General features: G+C 44.2%; 1 protein-coding gene across 1 annotated transcript in view; it reads right to left on the bottom strand.

The window, feature by feature from the left end:
• The window catches only part of POLN (DNA polymerase nu), a 131,254-nt gene that overhangs the window by 64,239 nt on the left and 41,120 nt on the right, over window positions 1–25,895 (bottom strand). The window contains exons 13-15 of the mRNA XM_044275623.1: window positions 25,405–25,461; window positions 7,585–7,638; window positions 635–700 (exon numbers count right to left, since the gene is read on the bottom strand). Coding sequence (XP_044131558.1) covers window positions 635–700; window positions 7,585–7,638; window positions 25,405–25,461 — 177 coding nt within the window. The remainder of the gene's footprint in view (window positions 1–634; window positions 701–7,584; window positions 7,639–25,404; window positions 25,462–25,895) is intronic.

Below are 25,895 nucleotides of genomic sequence, written 5' to 3' on the forward strand. Positions count from 1 at the left end.
ACCAGAAGAAGATTAAAGTTTTGGAATGGCCCAGCCAGAGCCCAGGCCTGAATCCGATTGACAATCTGTGGGGTGATCTGAAGAGGGCTGTGCACAGGAGATGCCCTCGCAATCTGACAGATTTGGAGTGTTTTTGCAAAGAAGAGTGGGCAAGTCTTGCCAAGTCAAAATGCACCATGCTGATAGACTCATACCTAAAAAGACTGAGTGCTGTAATAAAATCAAAAGGTGCTTCAAAAAAGTATTAGTTTAAGGGTGTGCACACTTATGCAACCACATTATTTTATTTTTATATTTTTTCTTCCCTCTACCTAAAAGATTTCACTTTGTTTTTCAATTGAGTTGTACAGTTTATAGGTCACATTAAAGGTGGAAAAAGTTCTGAAATGATTTATCTTTGTCTCATTTTTTTACATCACAGAAACCTGACATTTTAACAGGGGTGTGTAGACTTTTTATATCCACTGTAAATGGCATTCAGGTAATCATTGAAGAGGACGCAGCTCTCGCACGAGCGCTGCAGTCCCATCAAATATCTGATCGACGGGAGTGCCGAGTGTTGGGCCTCCACCAATCTTAAACTGATCACCTATCCTGCTATGGTGTCTTATAAATGAGCGCATCACACACTTACAGGATGTTTTGCCGAAAGCCTGCCACTCACAGTGCCCGTCTGATTCCAGGTGGGAGACACACAGCCCTACAATATAAGACCATAACATAAACTTACAGCAGATAAATCCACATATAAAGACTAGCTATCACCCCACCTGACATGTACGATGTAGTAAATACTTGCATTGCCAGTAAAATAACAGTTTTGTTGCACTGCTTCTTATAGCTCTGCCTTGTGCTGTCCCTCTGTTATTCCTTGTGTAAATGTAGGGATAAATTAACCCCTTCTAATTTCCATTTTTTACTCCCTACTTTCCAGGAGCCATAACTTTTCATATTTTTCCATTCACCTAAGCCGTATCAGGGCTTTTTTTGCAGGACAACTTGTATTTTCTAATCACACCAATTAATATTGCAGACAATGTAGTGGGAAGCTGGAAAAAAATTCTAAATGGGGTCGTATTGGAAAAAAATGCAATTCTGCCATTGTTTTATTGCGTTTTGTTTTTATAGGATTCATTATGTGGTAAAAAAAATGTTGGCTGGAGACCAGATGTGAGCAATAGCTTGAGCTCACGGGCAGACAGGAAGTTTGGGCAATGGTCGGGGCTTTGTAAGACCGCGAACCGGGGAGGGCCCCCAGGATACAGCGAAGTCATGGAATAAGGAAAGCGACATGGACACCAGCTCCTGATGCAAAAACAGTAACTTTACTGAACAGTAGTGTTAACAGAAATAACAATAACACTAGTTACAGAGAGTATATATATATATATCACATATACACTCACCTAAATAATTATTAGGAACACCTGTTCTATTTCTCATTAATGCGATTATCTAGTCAACCAATCACATGGCAGTTGCTTCAATGCATGTAGGGTTGTTGTCCTGGTCAAGACAATCTCCTGAACTCCAAACTGAATGTCAGAATGGGAAAGAAAGGTGATTTAAGCAATTTTGAGCGTGGCATGGTTGTTGGTGCCAGACGGGCCGGTCTTAGTATTTCACAATCTGCTCAGTTACTGGGATTTTCACACACAACCATTTCTAGGGTTTACAAAGAATGGTGTGAAAAGGGAAAAACCTCCAGTATGCGGCAGTCCTGTTGATGCTAGAGGTCAGAGGAGAATGGGCCGACTAATTCAAGTTGATAGAAGAGCAACGTTGACTGAAATAACCACTTGTTACAACTGAGGTATGCAGCAAAGCATTTGTGAAGCCACAACACGCACAACCTTGAGGCGGATGGGCTACAACAGCAGAAGACCCCACTACAAATAGGAAAAAGAGGATACAATTTGCACGAGCTCACCAAAATTGGACTGTTGAAGACTGGAAAAATGTTGCCTGGTCTGATGAGTCTCGATTTCTGTTGAGACATTCAAATGGTAGAGTCCGAATTTGGCGTAAATAGAATGAGAACATGTATCCATCATGCCTTGTTACCACTGTGCAGGCTGGTGGTGGTGGTGTAATGGTGTGGGGGATGTTTTCTGGGCACACTTTAGGCCCCTTAGTGCCAATTGGCCATCGTTTAAATGCCACAGGCTACCTGAGCATTGTTTCTGACCATTTCCATCCCTTCATGACCACCATGTACCCATCCTCTGATGGTTACTTCCAGCAGGATAATGCACCATGTCACAAAGCTCAAATCATTTCAAATTGGTTTCTTGAACATGACAATGAGTTCACTGTACTAAAATGGCCCCCACAGTCACCAGATTTCAACCCAATAGAGCATCTTTGGGATGTGGTGGAACGGGAGCTTCGTGCCCTGGATGTGCATCCCTCAAATCTCCATCAACTGCAAGATGCTATCCTATCAATATGGGCCAACATTTCTAAAGAATGCTATCAGCACCTTGTTGAATCAATGCCACGTAGAATTAAGGCAGTTCTGAAGGCAAAAGGGGGTCCAACACCGTATTAGTATGGTGTTCCTAATAATTCTTTAGGTGAGTGTATATCAAATACAATGAAAACAACATGTCACATTCCTTTCTCTTGACCCTCCAAACGACACTGTTTCACCTTTCCCCTTAATACTCTCAGCCTAGACGCTGGAGTGGCCTTGTAGTGTAGCAACAGTGGAGTGTCCAGAATACCCTATACCCCAGGCTCAGAGTCACGGTACCAGCCCAAATGAACAACCGTACCCAAAGCGGCGTACACAGCAGAGCCTGCAAGTTGATACTGTGCCGCAGGGTAACGGACCTGACCGCTGGCGCACACGGCAGAGCCTGCAAGTCAATAACCGTGCTGCTAAGTCACTGACCTGGGTATGTCCTATGTTTACTGGTTGCTCCAGACAGACAGCAAGTCCCTGCCACAACATGTGACCCTGCAGAACCTGTACTCTGACCCTCTGTTCAGATCAGCTTCCTGACGCCGATACTCATTCCTGCGAACAGAATCCGGATCCACATGGTTCTCTCATGCAGCTCACAAAATGGCAGACTTCTTCTCCAAGCTGAGCAACTCCACCTCTCCTAGTAACTCCAACCGTTCCACGGCTCTTCCAGTCTTCCGGGACCCAGTCCTCTCTCTCTCTCTCTCTCTCTGGGAAGCCTTCTAGATCGCTGACCCTGGCCTGGTCCTTATCCGATGGGGACTTACACCAACTTGCAGGTCCTTCCATCCACCATGAGGCTTCACAGGGTCTGTAACCACATTCCACGGTCCAACTGACCTTCCGGGAACCAATTCTTTCCCCCATGGCAACATCTGCATTGCTGACAGGCATCAGTCACTTCTGACAGTCACTTTGACCACTCCAAGTCCCACAGACCTGAGGATGGCACTGGATCCTGTATTCAGACTCAGCACAAGCATGTCTCCTCATGTCACCATTTCCTGCTCAGTCTGGCACACAGCATGAGTCATCATCTGTTTTGCATATCTAGATCCGGCAGTAACTTTGCTGTGTGTGGAAACAGCAGCCTCTTGTGGCAGAAAACAGAATGACAGTCTCAGAAACAGCATTCAAGAATCAGTGGCTGTTTCTCCATCTTACATACCAGTTCAGACGGACCTGCTCTGCTGGCCAGCCATTCAGGACTCTCTCCCAATCATTCAGCGATATCGACCTCTCGGACGCCACCCCACTTAAATGTGCCACGTAACGGGGCTGTTGGCATACAGGTTGGGCGATGGGGCTCAGCCACAGTAGTTCTTTGACACACAACCCTTGGACTCTCTCACATATAAGAAGATGGCGCAACAGCGCCCCCTGAGCTGGGTCCTGATCCGGTGCAACTGGCGCCGGGGGACAGTCTCCCGCCACGTTCCCATCCATAACGGTCGCTGTATCCTACCGACTACGCCAAGTTGTAAGCCGTGTACCGGGATGGGCTCCCCAGGATACAGCAAAGTCACATACAAGGAAAGCGACACTGACACCAGCTTTATATGCAAGAATATAAACTTTACTTTGGAAACAGTATTAACACAAGTACAAACAGTATAAGTAATACGCCAGGCCCACAGTCACCGTCCCTGTCCGAGGGACAGGCCTAGCCCGTTGGCGTACACAGCAGAGCCTACAAGTCGTACTGTGCCGCTATAGAGGACACACCTAACCGGTGGCAGACGCATCAGAGCCTGCAAGTCAATTACTGCGCTGCAGTATGGTAAGGCCTAACAAAGCTATAACCCTATCTAACTAGCTAATACAAGGCCTAGGCTAGTCTCTGTTACTTTAGGCGCCAAACAGTAAAGTACAATTGGTAATCAGGTGTACTGACCTGCGTCCATTCTGGGCCCTAGGATGCCGCTTACCCGGGATGGCCACCAAGCTCTCAGCAACTGTGCGGCCTTGCTTGATGATAAGGTTTTCTGTCCATACACTGGAACTGGTCTTCCTGGGACAACCTCTATTTCAAAGAGCGGGATCCAGACAGGGGACAGCAGATACTCTCCTTCCTTTGAGTGTCCATTCACTGCCGGACATCCGCAAGCCAGGATGGAATCGGATTCAGCCCCTCACAGCACAATCCTTCCACCATGTCAGATCAACACTTCCTGGTTCACACAGAAGCATGAGTCATCATCTGCTTTGCATATGCAGATCCCAGAGTGTGCTGACTGTGCTGCAAAACAGTGGCCTCTAGTGCCCGGAATGCCAAATGACAGCTCCAATACAATTTAAACATAAATATCATACAGGCAGAGCTTATCCATAATCTCACAGCTTAACACTGCATTCATTTCAACAGACTGCCGGACACTGTGAAGGAGTTTAGAAGCTGCAAAACTTCAGCAGCTTCTTACAAAACCTCCCCTGTATGTGTGAAGGGATACTATACTGTACCAGGCCACTGACACTACAGAAACTGCTACTAAGCTTTACCAGATGCCTTAATGTCAAGTTTCTCTATATAGCCAAGAGGGATTTCTCACTGTGTGCCTAGGCAAATTTTTACATTTATCAGTGTTGGAGTCCTCGATTACAAGTCTTTTCAGAAAGTTGGTTAGCAATCTTTGGGGTGGTGATGGGGGCATATTGGCTATATAAAATACACGTATTGTTGTCTTGATACATTACATGGATCTATCATATGGTACCAGGTAAACGCAATCTGTTATCACCAATGCCTCTTTACAGTCTTGTCACTCAGCTGGACTCTGAATGGCAAGTTGGTCTAGCTATATGAAAGGATTCATAACTACATTACTAGGCAAATTTGGAATTCAGCAGTGTGGGGAAATTGGGTAACAACCTCTGCAGAGATGTAATGCAGGCCGTGAGTATATACTATTTATGTAGTTTGATCTTCAGCATACCGCCACATGATAATGAGCTTTCCAAAGCTGCTGAAAAACAAATCTGCAAATTGTACAGCAATGGGAGAAATTATCACTGCTGGGCAGATTAGCTGTTTATAAAAACAAAAATACAAATAAATGTTTTCTTTGCATCGCCATATTGTGACACCATTCACCATATGGGATAAATACTTTTATATTTTAATAGTGCATGCAGTATTAATTATTTTTATTTGTACATTGGGGAAGGGAGTGATTTGAATTTTAATATATTTTGATTTATTTTTTACTTTTAAATAATTTTTTTGCATACATTTTTAGTCCCCCCTAGAGGACTTTAACATAAAATCATTTATTACTGCAGTCTATGGGAGAATCAGTGTGTTCCTATCAAGCCCTGCCACATGAGATTTGTTATGGCAGGCATCAAAGCCTTCAAAGACCCCAAGTTGCCATAGCATCTGAATGGCTCCCATAATCTTGGTGCTGGGGAACCGTTCAGTCACCAGGAGCGCAGAGCTCCCAGTAAATGACCACTAAGATGCTGTGGTCACAATTAACCACAGCATCTGAGGGGTAAAAGTCATTGAATGGATCGGTAAAATAGCAGGCACCCGGCGGCTATGGCACCAGCTCAGCTCCTGTGTCCTGAGTCAGTTATGAGAGCTGATACTTCCTCTTTAAATATGTTTTATCTATTAGAATTTTACTCTGTACAATGGAATAACCTTTTAATTATGTACTGTCCGACTAAATGTTTTCCTAAGAATCTTCAGCAGCGCCAGGCTTTTTCAGACAGACTATTCTTTTGAGCATACCCCAAAGGAAGAAGTCTGGTGGTGTGAGACCCTGGGACCATGGTGGCCAAAGCCACTTTGAAATTACCCTGGTACCAAAAAAAGGAATAACTTCTTGCAATGCTTCTTTCCAAAGTGTGACGCATTGCTCCATCTTGCTGGAAGTAGCCTTCCGTTAACTCACGATCATTCAGTTGATTCATGAACTGTTCAAAAATGTTCAGGTAAACATCGCACCATAAAGATATGCTGCTCAATACTGTACACCACCAAGTGACTGAGTGACGAGGTACTGTGGTATGCACCCAGAAGTCGCAAATGGAGGTTAAACGTGGTGACAGCTGCCCTGCGCCTACCTCATCACTCTGACATGGGGGCATCCCGGCCTGTTTGAAGCTCCATATACTGATAAGCACATTGTTTCCTTCAGATTGCTTCATCCTAGCAAGAGTTATTACAGAATATTTGGGGCCTCTTTTGAGTGAATCTCCGTGTAGTTTACAATCATTGATGAGCGAAGAGAGCTTCGGATGCTACATCTGCAGTCGCTTCGTTGAAAACTTTGAACCAAAAACTTCGAACCAAACTCGCTTTGCTCATCACTATTTACAATCATTCTACAAACTAACATTCAGAAAGTGTAAAGGACTACATATTTTTTTTTAAATGCAATGCAAATGATATTTTTCCTAAATGAGGTATAAGCAAATCCACAGAATATGGAGTACTGTAAAGTACTGTAAATGGCTGGTAGGTGCGTCCCAGAGTTGGCAGTTATGGAATATATCACATTCATTTTAATAAAGGCCATTGAAAACAAGCCATTGGACCCCAATCAATCTTTAAAAGCTATGTTCACCTTTAGGGGCAATTTTTTAAATGATTGCTTTTTGCTCATTTTGGGCTAAAAATAATTTTTTCAATAGGTCTTTATTAAAAATGTTGAGCCATTCTGTTACTGTTTTTTTAGCTGTGTGAATGCTACTTTCACTTTTTGACGGTCATCTAACAACCCTTATCTCTAAGTTACTAAGAGGTCATAAACACTTATTTAAGCCACATTATTATCAGTAAGATAAGAAATGAGCTATAATGAGCAGAGAGGAAAATCTGATCCCTCTATTACAGCATCTCAGCTCTGTACAGAGAAAATGACTCCATATTTTTAATAAAGCCCAATTGAAAAATTGATTTTTACCTCAAATGCCCCCAAAGGTGTACATAGCCTTTAACTCAATGTCTGACTGTCATAAAATTACTCCTGGCAAATATCCTTTAAATGTGTGCACTACATAATACAAAAATAAAATAAAAAATAAACACATTTATTTTAGATTTTGAATGAAAAATTGTGAAAGCAGAATTTATTAGACACATTCATAACCATCACCATCAGAACTACCTTAGTAACGTACGTTAAGAGCCCATCAACAAATGTTGACTTTATTTTCTGTATCTGTAAAAAATATAAATATTATAATAGTGTTCCAGAACAAATATCATGTATACTACCCCCTTTATACATAAGGTAACACAATACAGAATATATCCTAGTAGAAACATGTAAAATTAAAAGCTACATCCCTCAAAAGCAGAAGAACCAACCGACTTTTGAGGGATGTAACATGAAAAAGCTATGGCATGGAGAAAACATTAATACCGTATAAAATTATTTTGTAGGTATATCCATATATTTATACTTTCTTAACCCCTTAAGGACTCAGCCCTATTTCACCTTAAGGACTTGGCCATTTTTTGCTAATCTGACTAGTGTCACTTTAAGTGCTGATAACTTTACAACACTTTGACTTATCCAGGCCCTTCTGAGACAGTTTTTTCGTCACATATTGTACTTCATATTTATGGCCCGATTCTGTAGTTTACAGAAATACCCCATATGTGGTCGTAAACCGCTGTACGGGCACACTGCAGGGCGCAGAAGAAAAGGAATGCCATACGGTTTTTAGAAGGCAGGTTTTGCTGGACTGGTTTTTTTAAACCATGTCCCATTTGAAGCCCCCCTGATGCACCCCTAGAGTAAAAACTCCATAAAAGTGACCCCACATAAGAAACTACACCCCTCAAGATATTCAAAACAGATTTTACAAACGTCGTTAACCCTTTAGGTGTTCCACAAGAGTTATTGGCAAATTCAGAATTTAAAATTTTTGGCAAATTTTCCATTTCAATCCATTTTTCCCAGTAACAAAGCAAGGGTTAACAGCCAAACAAAACTCTATATTTAGTTTACAGAAACACCCCATATGTGGTCGTAAATTGCTGTACGGGCACACGGCAGGGCGCAGAAGGAAAGGAATGGCATATGGTTTTTGGAAGGCAGATTTTGCTGGACTGTTTTTTTTGACACCATGTCCCATTTGAAGCCTCCCTGATGCCCCCCTAGAGTAGAAACTCTAAAAAAGTGACCCCATTTTAGACACTACAGGATAGGGTGGCAGTATTGTTGGTACTAGTTTAGGGTACATATGATTTTTGGTTGCTCTATATTACACTTTTTGTGAGGCAAGGTAACAAGAAATAGCTGTTTTGGCACCGTTTATATTTTTTGCTATTTACAACATTCATCTGACAGGTTAGATCATGTAATATTTTTATAGACCAGGTTGTCACGGATGTGGCGATACCTAATATGTATACTTTTTTATTTATTTATGTAAGTTTTACACAATGATTTCTTTTTTAAAAAACAAAAAATCATGTTTTAGTATTTCCATAGTCTAAAAGCCATAATTTTTTCAGTTTTTGGGCGATTACCTTGGGTAGGGTATGATTTTTGCGGGATGAGATGACGGTTTTATTGGCACTATTTTGGGGTGCGTGTGACTTTTTGATCGCTTGCTATTACACTTTTTGCGATGTAAGGTGACAAAAGATTGTTTATTTAGCACAGTTTTTTTTTATGGTGTTCATCTGAGGGGTTAGGTCATGTGATATTTTTATAGAGCCGGTCGATACGGACGTGTCGATACCTAATATGTATACTTTTTATTATTTATGTAAGTTTTACACAATGATTTTATTTTTGAACCAAAAAAAATCTCGTTTTATTGTTTCGATAGTCTGAGAGTAGAGTTGAGCGAACACCTGGATGTTCGGGTTCGAGAAGTTCGGCCGAACATCCCGGAAATGTTCGGGTTCGGGATCCGAACCCGATCCGAACTTCGTCCCGAACCCGAACCCCATTGAAGTCAATGGGGACCCGAACTTTTCGGCACTAAAAAGGCTGTAAAACAGCCCAGGAAAGAGCTAGAGGGCTGCAAAAGGCAGCAACATGTAGGTAAATCCCCTGCAAACAAATGTGGATAGGGAAATGAATTAAAATAAAAATTAAATAAATAAAAATTAACCAAAATCAATTGGAGAGAGGTTCCATAGCAGAGAATCTGGCTTCCCGTCACCCACCACTGGAACAGTCCATTCTCAGATATTTAGGCCCCGGCACCCAGGCAGAGGAGAGAGGTCCCGTAACAGAGAATCTGTCTTCATGTCAGCAGAGAATTAGTCTGCATGTCATAGCAGAGAATGAGGCTTCACGTCAGCCACCACTGCAACAGTCCATTGGCATATATTTAGGCCCAGCACCCAGGCAGAGGAGGGAGGTCCCGTAACAGAGAATCTGTCTTCATGTCAGCAGAGAATTAGTCTGCATGTCATAGCAGAGAATGAGGCTTCACGTCAGCCACCACTGCAACAGTCCATTGGCATATATTTAGGCCCAGCACACACACAGGCAGAGGAGAGAGGTCCCGTAACAGAGAATCTGGCTTCATGTCAGCAGAGAATCAGTCTGCATGTCATAGCAGAGAATGAGGCTTCACGTCAGCCACCACTGCAACAGTCCATTGGCATATATTTAGGCCCAGCACACACACAGGCAGAGGAGAGAGGTCCCGTAACAGAGAATCTGGCTTCATGTCAGCAGAGAATCAGTCTGCATGTCATAGCAGAGAATGAGGCTTCACGTCAGCCACCACTGCAACAGTCCATTGGCATATATTTAGGCCCAGCACCCAGGCAGAGGAGGGAGGTCCCGTAACAGAGAATCTGTCTTCATGTCAGCAGAGAATTAGTCTGCATGTCATAGCAGAGAATGAGGCTTCACGTCAGCCACCACTGCAACAGTCCATTGGCATATATTTAGGCCCAGCACCCAGGCAGAGGAGGGAGGTCCCGTAACAGAGAATCTGTCTTCATGTCAGCAGAGAATTAGTCTGCATGTCATAGCAGAGAATGAGGCTTCACGTCAGCCACCACTGGAACAGTCCATTCTCAGATATTTAGGCCCCGGCACCCAGGCAGAGGAGAGAGGTCCCGTAACAGAGAATCTGTCTTCATGTCAGCAGAGAATTAGTCTGCATGTCATAGCAGAGAATGAGGCTTCACGTCAGCCACCACTGCAACAGTCCATTGGCATATATTTAGGCCCAGCACCCAGGCAGAGGAGAGAGGTCCCGTAACAGACAATCTGGCTTCATGTCAGCAGAGAATCAGTCTTCATATCATAGCAGAGAATCAGGCTTCACGTCACCCACCACTGTAAGAGTCAATTTTCATAAATTTAGGCCCAGAACCCAGGCAGAGGAGAAAGGTCCCGTAACAGACAATCTGGCTTCATGTCAGCAGAGAATCAGTCTTCATATCATAGCAGAGAATCAGGCTTCACGTCACCCACCACTGTAAGAGTCAATTTTCATAAATTTAGGCCCAGAACCCAGGCAGAGGAGAAAGGTCCCGTAACAGACAATCTGGCTTCATGTCAGCAGAGAATCAGTCTTCATATCATAGCAGAGAATCAGGCTTCACGTCACCCACCACTGTAAGAGTCAATTTTCATAAATTTAGGCCCAGAACCCAGGCAGAGGAGAAAGGTCCCGTAACAGACAATCTGGCTTCATGTCAGCAGAGAATCAGTCTTCATATCATAGCAGAGAATCAGGCTTCACGTCACCCACCACTGTAAGAGTCAATTTTCATAAATTTAGGCCCAGAACCCAGGCAGAGGAGAAAGGTCCCGTAACAGACAATCTGGCTTCATGTCAGCAGAGAATCAGTCTTCATATCATAGCAGAGAATCAGGCTTCACGTCACCCACCACTGTAAGAGTCAATTTTCATAAATTTAGGCCCAGAACCCAGGTAGAGGAGAAAGGTCCCGTAACAGACAATCTGGCTTCATGACAGCAGAGAATCAGTCTGCATGTCATAGCAGAGAATCAGGCTTCACGTCAGCCACCACTGCAACAGTCCATTGTCATAAATTTAGGCCCAGCACCCAGGCAGAGGAGAGAGGTCCCGTAACAGACAATCTGGCTTCATGTCAGCAGAGAATTAGTCTGCATGTCATAGCAGAGAATCAGGCTTCATGTCAGCCACCACTGCAACAGTCCATTGGCATATATTTAGGCCTAGCACACAGGCAGAGGAGAGGTTCATTCAACTTTGGGTAGCATCGCAATATAATGGTAAAATGAAAATAAAAATAGGATTGAATGAGGAAGTGCCCTGGAGTCCAATAATATATGGTTATGGGGAGGTAGTTAATGTCTAATCTGGACAAGGGACGGACAGGTCCTGTGGGATCCATGCCTGGTTCATTTTTATGAACGTCAGCTTGTCCACATTGGCTGTAGACAGGCGGCTGCGTTTGTCTGTAATGACGCCCCCTGCCGTGCTGAATACACGTTCAGACAAAACGCTGGCTGCCGGGCAGGCCAGCACCTCCAAGGCATAAAAGGCTAGCTCTGGCCACGTGGACAATTTAGAGACCCAGAAGTTGAATGGGGCCGAACCATCAGTCAGTACGTGGAGGGGTGTGCACACGTACTGTTCCACCATGTTAGTAAATGTTGCCTCCTGCTAACACGTTGCGTATCAGGTGGTGGTGCAGTTAGCTGTGGCGTGTTGACAAAAGTTTTCCACATCTCTGCCATGCTAACCCTGCCCTCAGAGGAGCTGGCCGTGACACAGCTGCCTTGGCGACCTCTTGCTCCTCCTCTGCCTTGGCCTTGGGCTTCCACTTGTTCCCCTGTGACATTTGGGAATGCTCTCAGTAGCGCGTCTACCAACGTGCGCTTGTACTCGCGCATCTTCCTATCACGCTCCAGTGCAGGAAGTAAGGTGGGCACATTGTCTTTGTAGCGTGGATCCAGCAGGGTGGCAACCCAGTAGTCCGCACAGGTTAAAATGTGGGCAACTCTGCTGTCGTTGCGCAGGCACTGCAGCATGTAGTCGCTCATGTGTGCCAGGCTGCCCAGGGGTAAGGACAAGCTGTCCTCTGTGGGAGGCGTATCGTCATCGTCCTGCCTTTCCCCCCAGCCACGCACCAGTGATGGACCCGAGCTGCGTTGGGTGCCACCCCGCTGTGACCATGCTTCATCCTCATCCTCCTCCACCTCCTCCTCATCCTCGTCCTCCTCGTCCTCCAGTAGTGGGCCCTGGCTGGCCACATTTGTACCTGGCCTCTGCTGTTGCAAAAAACCTCCCTCTGAGTCACTTCGAAGAGACTGGCCTGAAAGTGCTAAAAATGACCCCTCTTCCTCATCCTCCTCCTCCTCCTCCTGGGCCACCTCCTGTTCCATCATCGCCCTAAGTGTTTTCTCAAGGAGACATAGAAGTGGTATTGTAACGCTGATAACGGTGTCATCGCCACTGGCCATGTTGGTGGAGTACTCGAAACAGCGCAACAGGGCACACAGGTCTCGCATGGAGGCCCAGTCATTGGTGGTGAAGTGGTGCTGTTCTGTAGTGCGACTGACCCGTGCGTGCTGCAGCTGAAACTCCACTATGGCCTGCTGCTGCTCGCACAGTCTGTCCAGCATGTGCAAGGTGGAGTTCCACCTGGTGGGCACGTCGCATATGAGGCGGTGAGCGGGAAGGCCGAAGTTACGCTGTAGCGCAGACAGGCGAGCAGCAGCAGGATGTGAACGCCGGAAGCGCGAACAGACGGCCCGCACTTTATGCAGCAGCTCTGACATGTCGGGGTAGTTGTGAATGAACTTCTGCACCACCAAATTCAGCACATGCGCCAAGCAAGGGATGTGCGTCAAATTGGCTAGTCCCAGAGCTGCAACGAGATTTCGCCCATTATCACACACCACCAGGCCGGGCTTGAGGCTCACCGGCAGCAACCACTCGTCGGTCTGTTGTTCTATACCCCGCCACAACTCCTGTGCGGTGTGGGGCCTGTCCCCCAAACATATGAGTTTCAGAATGGCCTGCTGACGTTTACCCCGGGCTGTGCTGAAGTTGGTGGTGAAGGTGTGTGGCTGACTGGATGAGCAGGTGGAAGAAGAGGAGGAGGAAGCCGAGAAGGAGGAGGTGGCAACAGGAGGCAAAGAATGTTGCCCTGCGATCCTTGGCGGCGGAAGGACGTGCGCCAAACAGCTCTCCGCCTGGGGCCCAGCTGCCACTACATTTACCCAGTGTGCAGTTAGGGAGATATAGCGTCCCTGGCCGTGCTTACTGGTCCACGTATCTGTGGTTAGGTGGACCTTGCTACAGATGGCGTTGCGCAGTGCACACTTGATTTTATCGGATACTTGGTTGTGCAGGGAAGGCACGGCTCTCTTGGAGAAGTAGTGCCGGCTGGGAACAACATACTGTGGGACAGCAAGCGACATGAGCTGTTTGAAGCTGTCTGTGTCCACCAGCCTAAATGACAGCATTTCATAGGCCAGTAGTTTAGAAATGCTGGCATTCAGGGCCAGGGATCGAGGGTGGCTAGGTGGGAATTTACGCTTTCTATCAAATGTTTGTGAGATGGAGAGCTGAACGCTGGCGTGTGACATGGTTGAGACGCTTGGTGACGGAGGTGGTGGTGGTGGTGTTGGTGGTACATCCCCTGTTTGCTGGGCGGCAGGTGCCAACGTTCCTCCAGAGGCGGAGGAAGAGGCCGAGGCGGCAGCAGCAGAATAGGCCGAGGCGGCAGCAGCAGAAGAGGTAGCAGGGGGAGCCTGAGTGACTTCCTTGGTTTTAAGGTGTTTACTCCACTGCAGTTCATGCTTTGCATGCAGGTGCCTGGTCATGCAGGTTGTGCTCAGGTTCAGAACGTTAATGCCTCGCTTCAGGCTCTGATGGCACAGCGTGCAAACCACTCGGGTCTTGTCGTCAGCACATTGTTTGAAGAAGTGCCATGCCAGGGAACTCCTTGAAGCTGCCTTTGGGGTGCTCGGTCCCAGATGGCGGCGGTCAGTAGCAGGCGGAGTCTCTTGGCGGCGGGTGTTCTGCTTTTGCCCACTGCTCCCTCTTTTGCTACGCTGTTGGCTCGGTCTCACCACTGCCTCTTCCTCCGAACTGTGAAAGTCAGTGGCACGACCTTCATTCCATGTGGGGTCTAGGACCTCATCGTCCCCTGCATCGTCTTCCACCCAGTCTTGATCCCTGACCTCCTGTTCAGTCTGCACACTGCAGAAAGACGCAGCAGTTGGCACCTGTGTTTCGTCATCATCAGAGACATGCTGAGGTGGTATTCCCATGTCCTCATCATCAGGAAACATAAGTGGTTGTGCGTCAGTGCATTCTATGTCTTTCACCGCTGGGGAAGGGCTAGGTGGATGCCCTTGGGAAACCCTGCCAGCGGAGTCTTCAAACAGCATAAGAGACTGCTGCATAACTTGAGGCTGAGACAGTTTCCCTGGTATGCATGGGGGTGATGTGACAGACTGATGGGGTTGGTTTTCAGGCGCCATCTGTGCGCTTTCTGCAGAAGACTGGGTGGGAGATAATGTGAACGTGCTGGATCCACTGTCGGCCACCCAATTGACTAATGCCTGTACCTGCTCAGGCCTTACCATCCTTAGAACGGCATTGGGCCCCACCATATATCGCTGTAAATTCTGGCGGCTACTGGGACCTGAAGTAGTTGGTACACTAGGACGTGTGGATGTGGCAGAACGGCCACGTCCTCTCCCAGCACCAGAGGGTCCACTAACACCACCACGACCATGTCCACGTCCGCGTCCCTTACTAGATGTTTTTCTCATTGTTATGGTTCACCACAACAACAAATATATTATTTGGCCCAATGTATTGTATTCAAATTCAGCGGGATATAAATTTGAGGCCTAGTATTTAGGCGCTGGGTGACCGGTATGGATTTAGTGACAGAATTAGACTTGGAAATGCACAGAAGCGTGTGTGTGTGAAGTTATTCTGAATGACCCAATGTGCACCTTGAATATTATATACCCTTTTAGGGATAGATTTCAAATAGCTCTGATATAGCAGAAACCACTAAATTATGAAATTGCTAAATTGGGAATTGTACTTCAACCCAGAACAAAAAATGTGCTTTGACGGACACTAAATATCTTGCCCAGCAACAACAGTACAACGGTGGGTAACGAGAGATTTAGAGGGAATTAAATTTGAGGCCTAGTATTTAGGCGCTGGGTCACCGGTATGGATTTAGTGACAGAATTAGACTTGGAAATACACAGTAGCGGGTGTGTGTGAAGTTATTCTGAATGACCCTATGTGCACCTTCAATATTATATACCCTTTTAGGGATAGATTTCAAATAGCTCTGATATAGCAGAAACCACTAAATTATGAAATTGCTAAATTGGGAATTGTACTTCAACCCAGAACAAAAAATGTGCTTTGACGGACACTAAATATCTTGCCCAGCAACAACAGTACAGCGGTGGGTAACGAGAGATTTAGAGGGAATTAAATTTGAGGCCTAGTATTTAGGCGCTGGGTCACCGGTATGGATTTAGTGACAGAATTAGACTTGGAAATGCACAGAAGCGTGTGTGTGAAGTTATTCTGAATGACCCTATGTGCACCTTCAATATTATATACCCTTTTTGGGATAGATTTCAAATAGCTCTGATATAGCAGGAACCACTAAATTATGAAATTGCTAAATTGGGAATTGTACTTCAACCCAGAACAAAAAATGTGCTTTGACGGGCACTAAATAACTTTCCCAGCTACAACAGGACAACGGTAACGAGAGATTTAGAGGGATTTAAATTTGAGGCCTAGTATTTAGGCGCTGGGTGACAGGTATGGGTTTAGTGACAGAATTAGACTTGGAAATACACAGTAGCGGGTGTGTGTGAAGTTATTCTGAATGACCCTATGTGCACCTTCAATATTATATACCCTTTTAGGGATAGATTTCAAATAGCTCTGATATAGCAGAAACCACTAAATTATGAAATTGCTAAATTGGGAATTGTACTTCAACCCAGAACAAAAAATGTGCTTTGACGGACACTAAATATCTTGCCCAGCAACAACAGTACAGCGGTGGGTAACGAGAGATTTAGAGGGAATTAAATTTGAGGCCTAGTATTTAGGCGCTGGGTCACCGGTATGGATTTAGTGACAGAATTAGACTTGGAAATACACAGTAGCGGGTGTGTGTGAAGTTATTCTGAATGACCCTATGTGCACCTTCAATATTATATACCCTTTTTGGGATAGATTTCAAATAGCTCTGATATAGCAGGAACCACTAAATTATGAAATTGCTAAATTGGGAATTGTACTTCAACCCAGAACAAAAAATGTGCTTTGACGGGCACTAAATAACTTTCCCAGCTACAACAGGACAACGGTAACGAGAGATTTAGAGGGATTTAAATTTGAGGCCTAGTATTTAGGCGCTGGGTGACAGGTATGGGTTTAGTGACAGAATTAGACTTGGAAATACACAGTAGCGGGTGTGTGTGAAGTTATTCTGAATGACCCTATGTGCACCTTCAATATTATATACCCTTTTAGGGATAGATTTCAAATAGCTCTGATATAGCAGAAACCACTAAATTATGAAATTGCTAAATTGGGAATTGTACTTCAACCCAGAACAAAAAATGTGCTTTGACGGACACTAAATATCTTGCCCAGCAACAACAGTACACCGGTGGGTAACGAGAGATTTAGAGGGAATTAAATTTGAGGCCTAGTATTTAGGCGCTGGGTCACCGGTATGGATTTAGTGACAGAATTAGACTTGGAAATACACAGTAGCGGGTGTGTGTGAAGTTATTCTGAATGACCCTATGTGCACCTTCAATATTATATACCCTTTTTGGGATAGATTTCAAATAGCTCTGATATAGCAGGAACCACTAAATTATGAAATTGCTAAATTGGGAATTGTACTTCAACCCAGAACAAAAAATGTGCTTTGACGGGCACTAAATAACTTTCCCAGCTACAACAGGACAACGGTAACGAGAGATTTAGAGGGATTTAAATTTGAGGCCTAGTATTTAGGCGCTGGGTGACAGGTATGGGTTTAGTGACAGAATTAGACTTGGAAATACACAGTAGCGGGTGTGTGTGAAGTTATTCTGAATGACCCTATGTGCACCTTCAATATTATATACCCTTTTTGGGATAGATTTCAAATAGCTCTGATATAGCAGAAACCACTAAATTATGAAATTGCTAAATTGGGAATTGTACTTCAACCCAGAACAAAAAATGTGCTTTGACGGACACTAAATATCTTGCCCAGCAACAACAGTACAGCGGTGGGTAACGAGAGATTTAGAGGGAATTAAATTTGAGGCCTAGTATTTAGGCGCTGGGTCACCGGTATGGATTTAGTGACAGAATTAGACTTGGAAATACACAGTAGCGGGTGTGTGTGAAGTTACTCTGAATGACCCTATGTGCACCTTCAATATTATATACCCTTTTTGGGATAGATTTCAAAGAGCTCTGATATAGCAGGAACCACTAAATTATGAAATTGCTAAATTGGGAATTGTATTTCAACCCAGAACAAGAAATGTGCTTGAACGGACACTAAATAACTCGCCCAGCTACAGCACTAGGGACAGATTTAGCTGGATATAAATTTGAGGCCTAGTATTTAGGCGCTGGGTGACCGGTATGGATTTAGTGACAGAATTAGACTGGGATATGGCCAAAAAATGAACAGACTATTGCTGGTTAAATGCACTTGGTGTGACAGCTTCACCCTGATGTAGGCTTTAGCCAAAAAACAACCACACCATTGAGGGTTAAATGCACTTGGTGACAGGCGCAGCTTGCCCCTGATTTTGTATATGGCCAAAAAATGAACAGACTATTGCTGGTTAAATGCACTTGGTGTGACAGCTTCACCCTGATGTAGGCTTTAGCCAAAAAACAACCACACCATTGAGGGTTAAATGCACTTGGTGACAGGCGCAGCTTGCCCCTGATTTTGTATATGGCCAAAAAATGAACAGACTATTGCTGGTTAAATGCACTTGGTGTGACAGCTTCACCCTGATGTAGGCTTTAGCCAAAAAACAACCACACCAGTTGAGGGTTAAATGCACTTGGTGACAGGCGCAGCTTGCCCCTGATTTTGTATATGGCCAAAAAATGAACAGACTATTGCTGGTTAAATGCACTTGGTGTCACAGCTTCACCCTGATGTAGGCTTTAGCCAAAAAACAACCACACCATTGAGGGTTAAATGCACTTGGTCGCAGCTTGTGCTGGCGCACCACAAGACACAAAATGGCCGCCGATCACCCCAGAAAAATGAGACTGACAAACGGTCTGTGCAGCCTAAAAACAGTGAGCAATTGAGGATCAGCAGCTCAATGATCCACAGCTGCAGATCGATCAGTTAATCAAGTCCTTTGGAGGAGTTAATCTGCCTAATCTCGCCCTACTGTCGCAGCCGCAACCTCTCCCTACGCTAATCAGAGCAGAGTGACGGGCGGCGCTATGTGACTCCAGCTTAAATAGAGGCTGGGTCACATGGTGCTCTGGCCAATCACAGCCATGCCAATAGTAGGCATGGCTGTGATGGCCTCTTGGGGCAAGTAGTATGACGCTTGTTGATTGGCTGCTTTGCAGCCTTTCAAAAAGCGCCAAGAAAGCGTCACAAAAGCGCGAAGAAAGCGACGAACACCGAACCCGAACCCGGACTTTTACGAAAATGTCCGGGTTCGGGTCCGTGTCACGGACACCCCAAAATTCGGTACGAACCCGAACTATACAGTTCGAGTTCGCTCATCCCTATCTGAGAGCCATAATTTTTTCAGTTTTTGGCTGATTACCTTGGGTAGGGTATGATTTTTGCGGGATGAGATGACGGTTTTATTGGCACTATTTTGGGGTGGTGTGACTTTTTGATCGCTTGCTATTACACTTTTTGCAATGTAAGGTGACAAAAAATTGCTTTTTTTACACAGTTTTTTTAATTTATTGTTTTTACGGTATTCACCTGAGGGGTTAGGTCATGTGATATTTTTATAGAGCAAGTTATTACGGACGCTGCGATACCTAATTTGTATACTTTTTTTTATTTATGTAAGTTTTACACAGTAATATCATTTTTGAAACAAAAAATTCATGTTTTAGTCTCTATATTCTGAGAGCCATATTTTTTTCAGTTTTTGGGCGATTATCTTAGGTAGGGTCTAATTTTTTGCGGGATGAGATGACGGTTTGATTGGCACTATTTTGGGGTGCATATGACTTTTTGATCGCTTGCTATTACACTTTTTGTGATGTAAGGTGACAAAAAATGGTTTATTTAGCATAGTTTTTATTTTTTTAATTTTTTACTGTGTTCATCTGAGGGGTTAGGTCATGTGATATTTTTATGGAGCCGGTCGATACGGATGCAGCGATACTTAATATGTATACTTTTTTTTATTTATGTAAGTTTTACACAATAACAGCTTTTTTAAAACAAATAAAATAATGTTTTAGTGTCTCCATATTCTGAGCCATAGTTTTTTTATTTTTGGGGCGATTGTCTCAGGTAGGAGCAAATTTTTTGCGGGATGTGGTGACGGTTAGATTGGTACTATTTTGGTGGGCAAATGCCTTTTTGATCGCTTGCTGTTGTACTATTTGTGATGTAAGGTAACAAAAAAATTGTTTATTTAGCACAGTTTTTATTTTTAATTTTTTACGGTGTTCATCTGAGGGGTTAGGTCATGTGATATGTTTATAGAGCTGGTCTATACGGACGTTGGTCTATACTTTTTTTTCCCCCTATTTTTTACCAAATTTTTTTAACTTTATTTGGGGAAAATTACTTTTTTGTTTATTTTTACTTGAAACTTAAAATTTTGGGGGGGAAAACTTTATTTTTTCAACTTTTCTTTCACTTTATTTTTTTGTCCTACTTTGGGACTTGAGCTTTTGGGGGTCTAATCCTTTACAATGCATTCCAATACTTCTGTATTGGAATGCATTGGCCATATGAGTAATACAGTGTGTATTACTCATACAGCTTCCGGCCTGTGATATTCAGGGGGCTAGATCTCACAGGCTCGTCACCGGAAAGCAGCGCAATGCCTTCCTAAGTCAACGACGGGGTAGGGAAATTTCACACCAGAGTTGGGGAGAAGGGGCCACCTAATGCGCTTGCGCCTTACCTCTCAGCTGGACACCGGCCGACACTGCTCATGCGCCGGGAGCCTCAGCAGCGGTTAGATGGTAGAGAAAGCTGTGAACGTCATGTCCGGTGAAGCCGCGTCACAACAGGAAGTTATTAGGATAGGGAAATTTCACGGGTAGAGAAATTTCACGGAACACCGGCGGTGAACTGCGCACACACGGGATTTCAGCCGGTACTGGGGATGACGCAACGGACTTACAGGGCGGGACAAGAAAGAGGCTAGGGAGGAGTAGAGTGAAAAAAAGGCAGACCGGCCTGGGCACCTACACCACAAACCCCACCCCTGGGCACTTGCGAGCTCCATTTGCATATGGATTAAACATCGTTTTTTTAGCTGCTGAAAGTGACAAAAAAAGAACAAAGGTACCATTGGAATCATGGGTAGTTGTGCTAGAGCCACATGTCAGCAGTGTATTCCCTTTAACCGCTTGCCGCCACGCTAACGCCGAAAGGCGTCATTGCGGCGGCTCTCCCAGGTCACACTAACGCCGATTGGCGTCATCTCGCGTGAGCCGAGATTTCCTGTGAACGCGCGCACACAGGCGCGCGCGTTCACAGGAACGGAAGGTAAGAGACAGGATCTCCAGCCTGCCAGCGGCGATCGTTCGCTGGCAGGCTGGAGATGCGATTTTTTTAACCCCTAACAGGTATATTATACGCTGTTTTGATAACAGCGTCTAATATACCGGCTACCTGGTCCTCTGGTGGTCCCTTTTGTTTGGATCGACCACCAGAGGACACAGGTAGCTGTGTAAAGTAGCACCAAACACCACTACACTACACTACACCCCCCCCCTGTCACTTATTAACCCCTTATGAACCCCTGATCACTCCATATAGACTCCCTGATCACCCCCCTGTCATTGATCACCCCCCTGTCATTGATCACCCCCTGTAAGGCTCCATTCAGATGTCCGTATGTGTTTTACGGATCCACGGATACATGGATCCGATCCGCAAAACGCATACGGACGTCTGAATGGAGCCTTACAGGGGGGGTGATCAATGACAGGGGGGTGATCACCTCATATACACTCCCTGATTACCCCCTGTCATTGATCACCCCCCCTGTAAGGCTCCATTCAGACGCCCGTATGTGTTTTACGGATCCACGCATCCATGGATCGGATCCGCAAAACACATACGGACGTCTGAATGGAGCCTTACAGGGGGGTGATCAGGGAGTCTATATGGAATGATCACCCCCCTGTAAGGCTCCATTTAGACGTCCGTATGTGTTTTACTTATCCACGCATCTATGGATCGGATCCGCAAAACACATACGGACGTCTGAATGGAGCCTTACAGGGGGGTGATCAGTGACAGGGGGGTGATCACCCCATATACACTCCCTGATCACCCCCTGTCATTGATCACCCCCCTGTAAGGCTCCATTCAGACATTTTTTTGGCCCAAGTTAGCGGAAATATTTTTTGTTTTTCTTTTTCTTACAAAGTCTCATATTCCACTAACTTGTGTCAAAAAATAAAATCTCACATGAACTCACCATACCCCTCACGGAATCCAAATGCGTAACATTTTTTAGACATTTATATTCCAGACTTCTTCTCACGCTTTAGGGCCCCTAAAATGCCAGGGCAGTATAAATACCCCACATGTGAATACATTTCGGAAAGAAGACACTCCAAGGTATTCCGTGAGGGGCATATTGAGTCTATGAAAGATTGACATTTTTGTCCCAAGTTAGCGGAAAGGGAGACTTTGTGAGAAAAAAATAAAAAATAAAAATTTCCGCTAACTTGTGCCAGAAAAAAAAAATTCTATGAACTCGCCATGCCCCTCATTGAATACCTTGGGGTGTCTTCTTTCCAAAATAGGGTCACATGTGGGGTATTTATACTGCCCTGGCATTTTAGGGGCCCGAAAGCGTGAGAAGAAGTCTGGGATCCAAATGTCAAAAAATGCCCTCCTAAAAGGAATTTGGGCCCCTTTGCGCATCTAGGCTGCAAAAAAGTGTCACACATGTGGTATCGCCATACTCAGGAGAAGTTGGGCAATGTGTTTTGGGGTGTCATTTTACATATACCCATGCTGGGTGAGATAAATATCTTGGTCAAATGCCAACTTTGTATAAAAAAATGGGACAAGTTGTCTTTTGCAGAGATATTTCTCTCACCCAGCATGGGTATATGTAAAATGACACCCCAAAACACATTGCCCAACTTCTCCTGAGTATGGCGATACCAGATGTGTGACACTTTTTTGCAGCCTAGGTGGGCAAAGGGGCACACATTCCAAAGAGCACCTTTAGGATTTCACAGGTCATTTTTTACAGATTTTGATTTCAAACTACTTACCACACATTTGGGCCCTTAGAATGCCAGGGCAGTATAACTACCCCACAAGTGACCCCATTTTGGAAAGAAGACACCCCAAGGTATTTTTTATTTTTTGTCCCAAGTTAGCGGAAACTGATGATTTATTTATTTATTTATTATTTTCTTACAAAGTCTCATATTCCATTAACTTGTGACAAAAAATAAAAAATTCCATAAACTCACCATACCCCTCACGAAATACCTTAGGGTGTCTTCTTTCCAAAATGGGGTCACTTGTAGGGTAGTTATGCTGCCCTGGCATTCTAGGGGCCCAAATGTGTGGTAAGTAGTTTGAAATCAAAATCTGTAAAAAATGGCCGGTGAAATCCTAAAGGTGCTCTTTGGAATGTGGGCCCATTTGCCCACCTAGGCTGCAAAAAAGTGTCACACATCTGGTATCGCCGTACTCAGGAGAAGTTGGGCAATGTGTTTTGGGGTGTCATTTTACATATTCCCATGCTGGGTGAGATAAATATCTCGTCAAAAGACAACTTTTCCCATTTTTTTATACAAAGTTGGCATTTGACCAAGATATTTATCTCACCCAGCATGGGTATATGTAAAATGACACCCCAAAACACATTCCCCAACTTCTCCTGAGTACGGCGATACCACATGTGTGACACGTTTTTGCAGCCTAGGTGGGCAAAGGGGCACACATTCCAAAGAGCACCTTTCGGATTTCACCGGTCATTTTTTACAGATTTTGATTTCAAACTTCTTCTCACGCATCTGGGCCCCTAAAATGCCAGGGCAGTATAACTACCCCACAAGTGACCCCATTTTGGAAAGAAGACACCCCAAGGTATTTTGTGATGGGCATAGTGAGTTCATGGAAGTTTTTGTTTTTTGTCACAAGTTAGTGGAATATGAGACTTTGTAAGAAAAAAAAAAAATGATAATTTTCCGCTAACTTGTGACAAAAAATAAAAAGTTCTATGAACTCACTATGCCCATCAGCGAATACCTTAGGGTGTCTACTTTCCGAAATGGGGTCATTTGTGGGGGGTTTCTACTGTCTGGGCATTGTAGAACCTCAGGAAACATGACAGGTGCTCAGAAAGTCAGAAGCTGCTTCAAAAAGCGGAAATTCTCATTTTTGTACCATAGTTTGTAAACGCTATAACTTTTACCCAAACCATTTTTTTTTACCCAAACATTTGTTTTTTATCAAAGACATGTTGAACAATAAATTTAGCGAAAAATTTATATATGGATGTCGTTTTTTTTGCAAAATTTTACAACTGAAAGTGAAAAATGTCATTTTTTGGCAAAAAAATCGTTAAATTTCGATTAATAACAAAAAAAGTAAAAATGTCAGCAGCAATGAAATACCACCAAATGAAAGTTCTATTAGTGAGAAGAAAAGGAGGTAAAATTCATTTGGGTGGTAAGTTGCATGACCGAGCAATAAACCGCTAAAGTTGTGGAGTGCCGATTTGTAAAAAAGGGCCTGGTCACTAGGGGGGTATAAACCTGTGGTCCTTAAGTGGTTAATGTGGAGACCCCTTTCACCATATGATGATCCACTTTATGCTGTCTATACCCCAATACAAGTATGCCATGATTTTTCAGTGTCCTATATGGGTACAGTATAGACCTGAACTCTATGTATGATGTAGAACAGCTCCATACAACATGCAGCCATGTCTAGCGGGTGCAATGCGTTTTGCACACACGTGATAAAAAACTGACTGTGGTACCCAGACCCGAACTCGGACTTCTTCACTGAAGTTCGGGTTTGGGATCGGTGTTCTGTATATTTTATTATTTTCCATTATAACATGGTTATAATGGAAAATAATAGCATTCTTTAATTCAGAATGCTAAGGTAAAAAAAAATAAAGTAAGGTTCTTCTATCTTCATTCAGCAGGACCTGCGCTGACGTCACTGTGCTCACCACGTGGTGAGCACGATGACGTCACAGAAGGTCCTTTTCTAGCCAGGTCCTGCAAGAAGAAGAAGAAAGAAGACGAGCCTGGCTGTGCGATCAAGTGGATGAGGTGAGTTGCATTTTTATTTTTAACCCCACAATGGACCTTTTACTTAGCATTCTGAATTAAAGAATGCTAATATTTTCCATTATAACCATGTTATAATGGAAAATAATAAAGAAAATGGGGTCCCGGGTAACTCAACCCTCGTCTCCGTAGCAACCATGCATGAAAATCGCATTGCATCTGCACTTGCTTGCGGATGCTTGCGATTTTTACGCATCCCCATTCATTTCTATGGGGCCTGCGTTGCGTGGAAAACGCAGAATATAGAACATGCTGCGATTTTCACGCAACACACAAGTAGTGCGTGAAATCCACTGCTCATCTGAACAGCCCTATTGAAGTGAATGGGTCCGGATTCAGTGCGGGTGCAATGCGTTCACCTCACGCATTGCACCCGCTCGGAATTCTCGCCCATGTGAAAGGGGCCCTATGTTACTATTCAATCATGTCAAAAATAAAAAGATGAGTATTATATACATAAATCTTACTTGTCTAAATTGTAAAACAATTCCAGGCAATGGATGCAGGACTTTCAGTTGATTTAACTAAGATATGAATGGGAAAGATAAAATTCAATCTTTTTATAATGCACATTTAGATACACATAAAGATCGGAAATAACCCTTTAATGACATGGCGGCATACAAAATATCTTCACTATTATTAGCGGTATCAGTAAATATAAATCAGTTGAGGAACAATTACATTCATCAACGTTGCTAATAATAGTGATGATTTAGTGGGATTTACCAGTGATCCGTTCCTGTGCATTCAGAAATCATGTTCATTCGGCAATGGTTTTAAAATGTTGTTGCCTTCAAAGAGGTCGGAGCTGTGTTTTCCTGATATAGAGCTCCATCTCCCCTGCATAGGCATATGGGAGATTTTATCAAGACTGGCAGATATAGGGTGAGTTTATCTACTTTGTGCTGACACGAGATGCACCAATTTACTTATTACAATCTAATTCACTTTGCTG

The sequence above is a fragment of the Bufo gargarizans genome, chromosome 1, assembly GCF_014858855.1.
Source record: "Bufo gargarizans isolate SCDJY-AF-19 chromosome 1, ASM1485885v1, whole genome shotgun sequence".
Taxonomy (NCBI): Eukaryota; Metazoa; Chordata; class Amphibia; order Anura; family Bufonidae; genus Bufo; species Bufo gargarizans.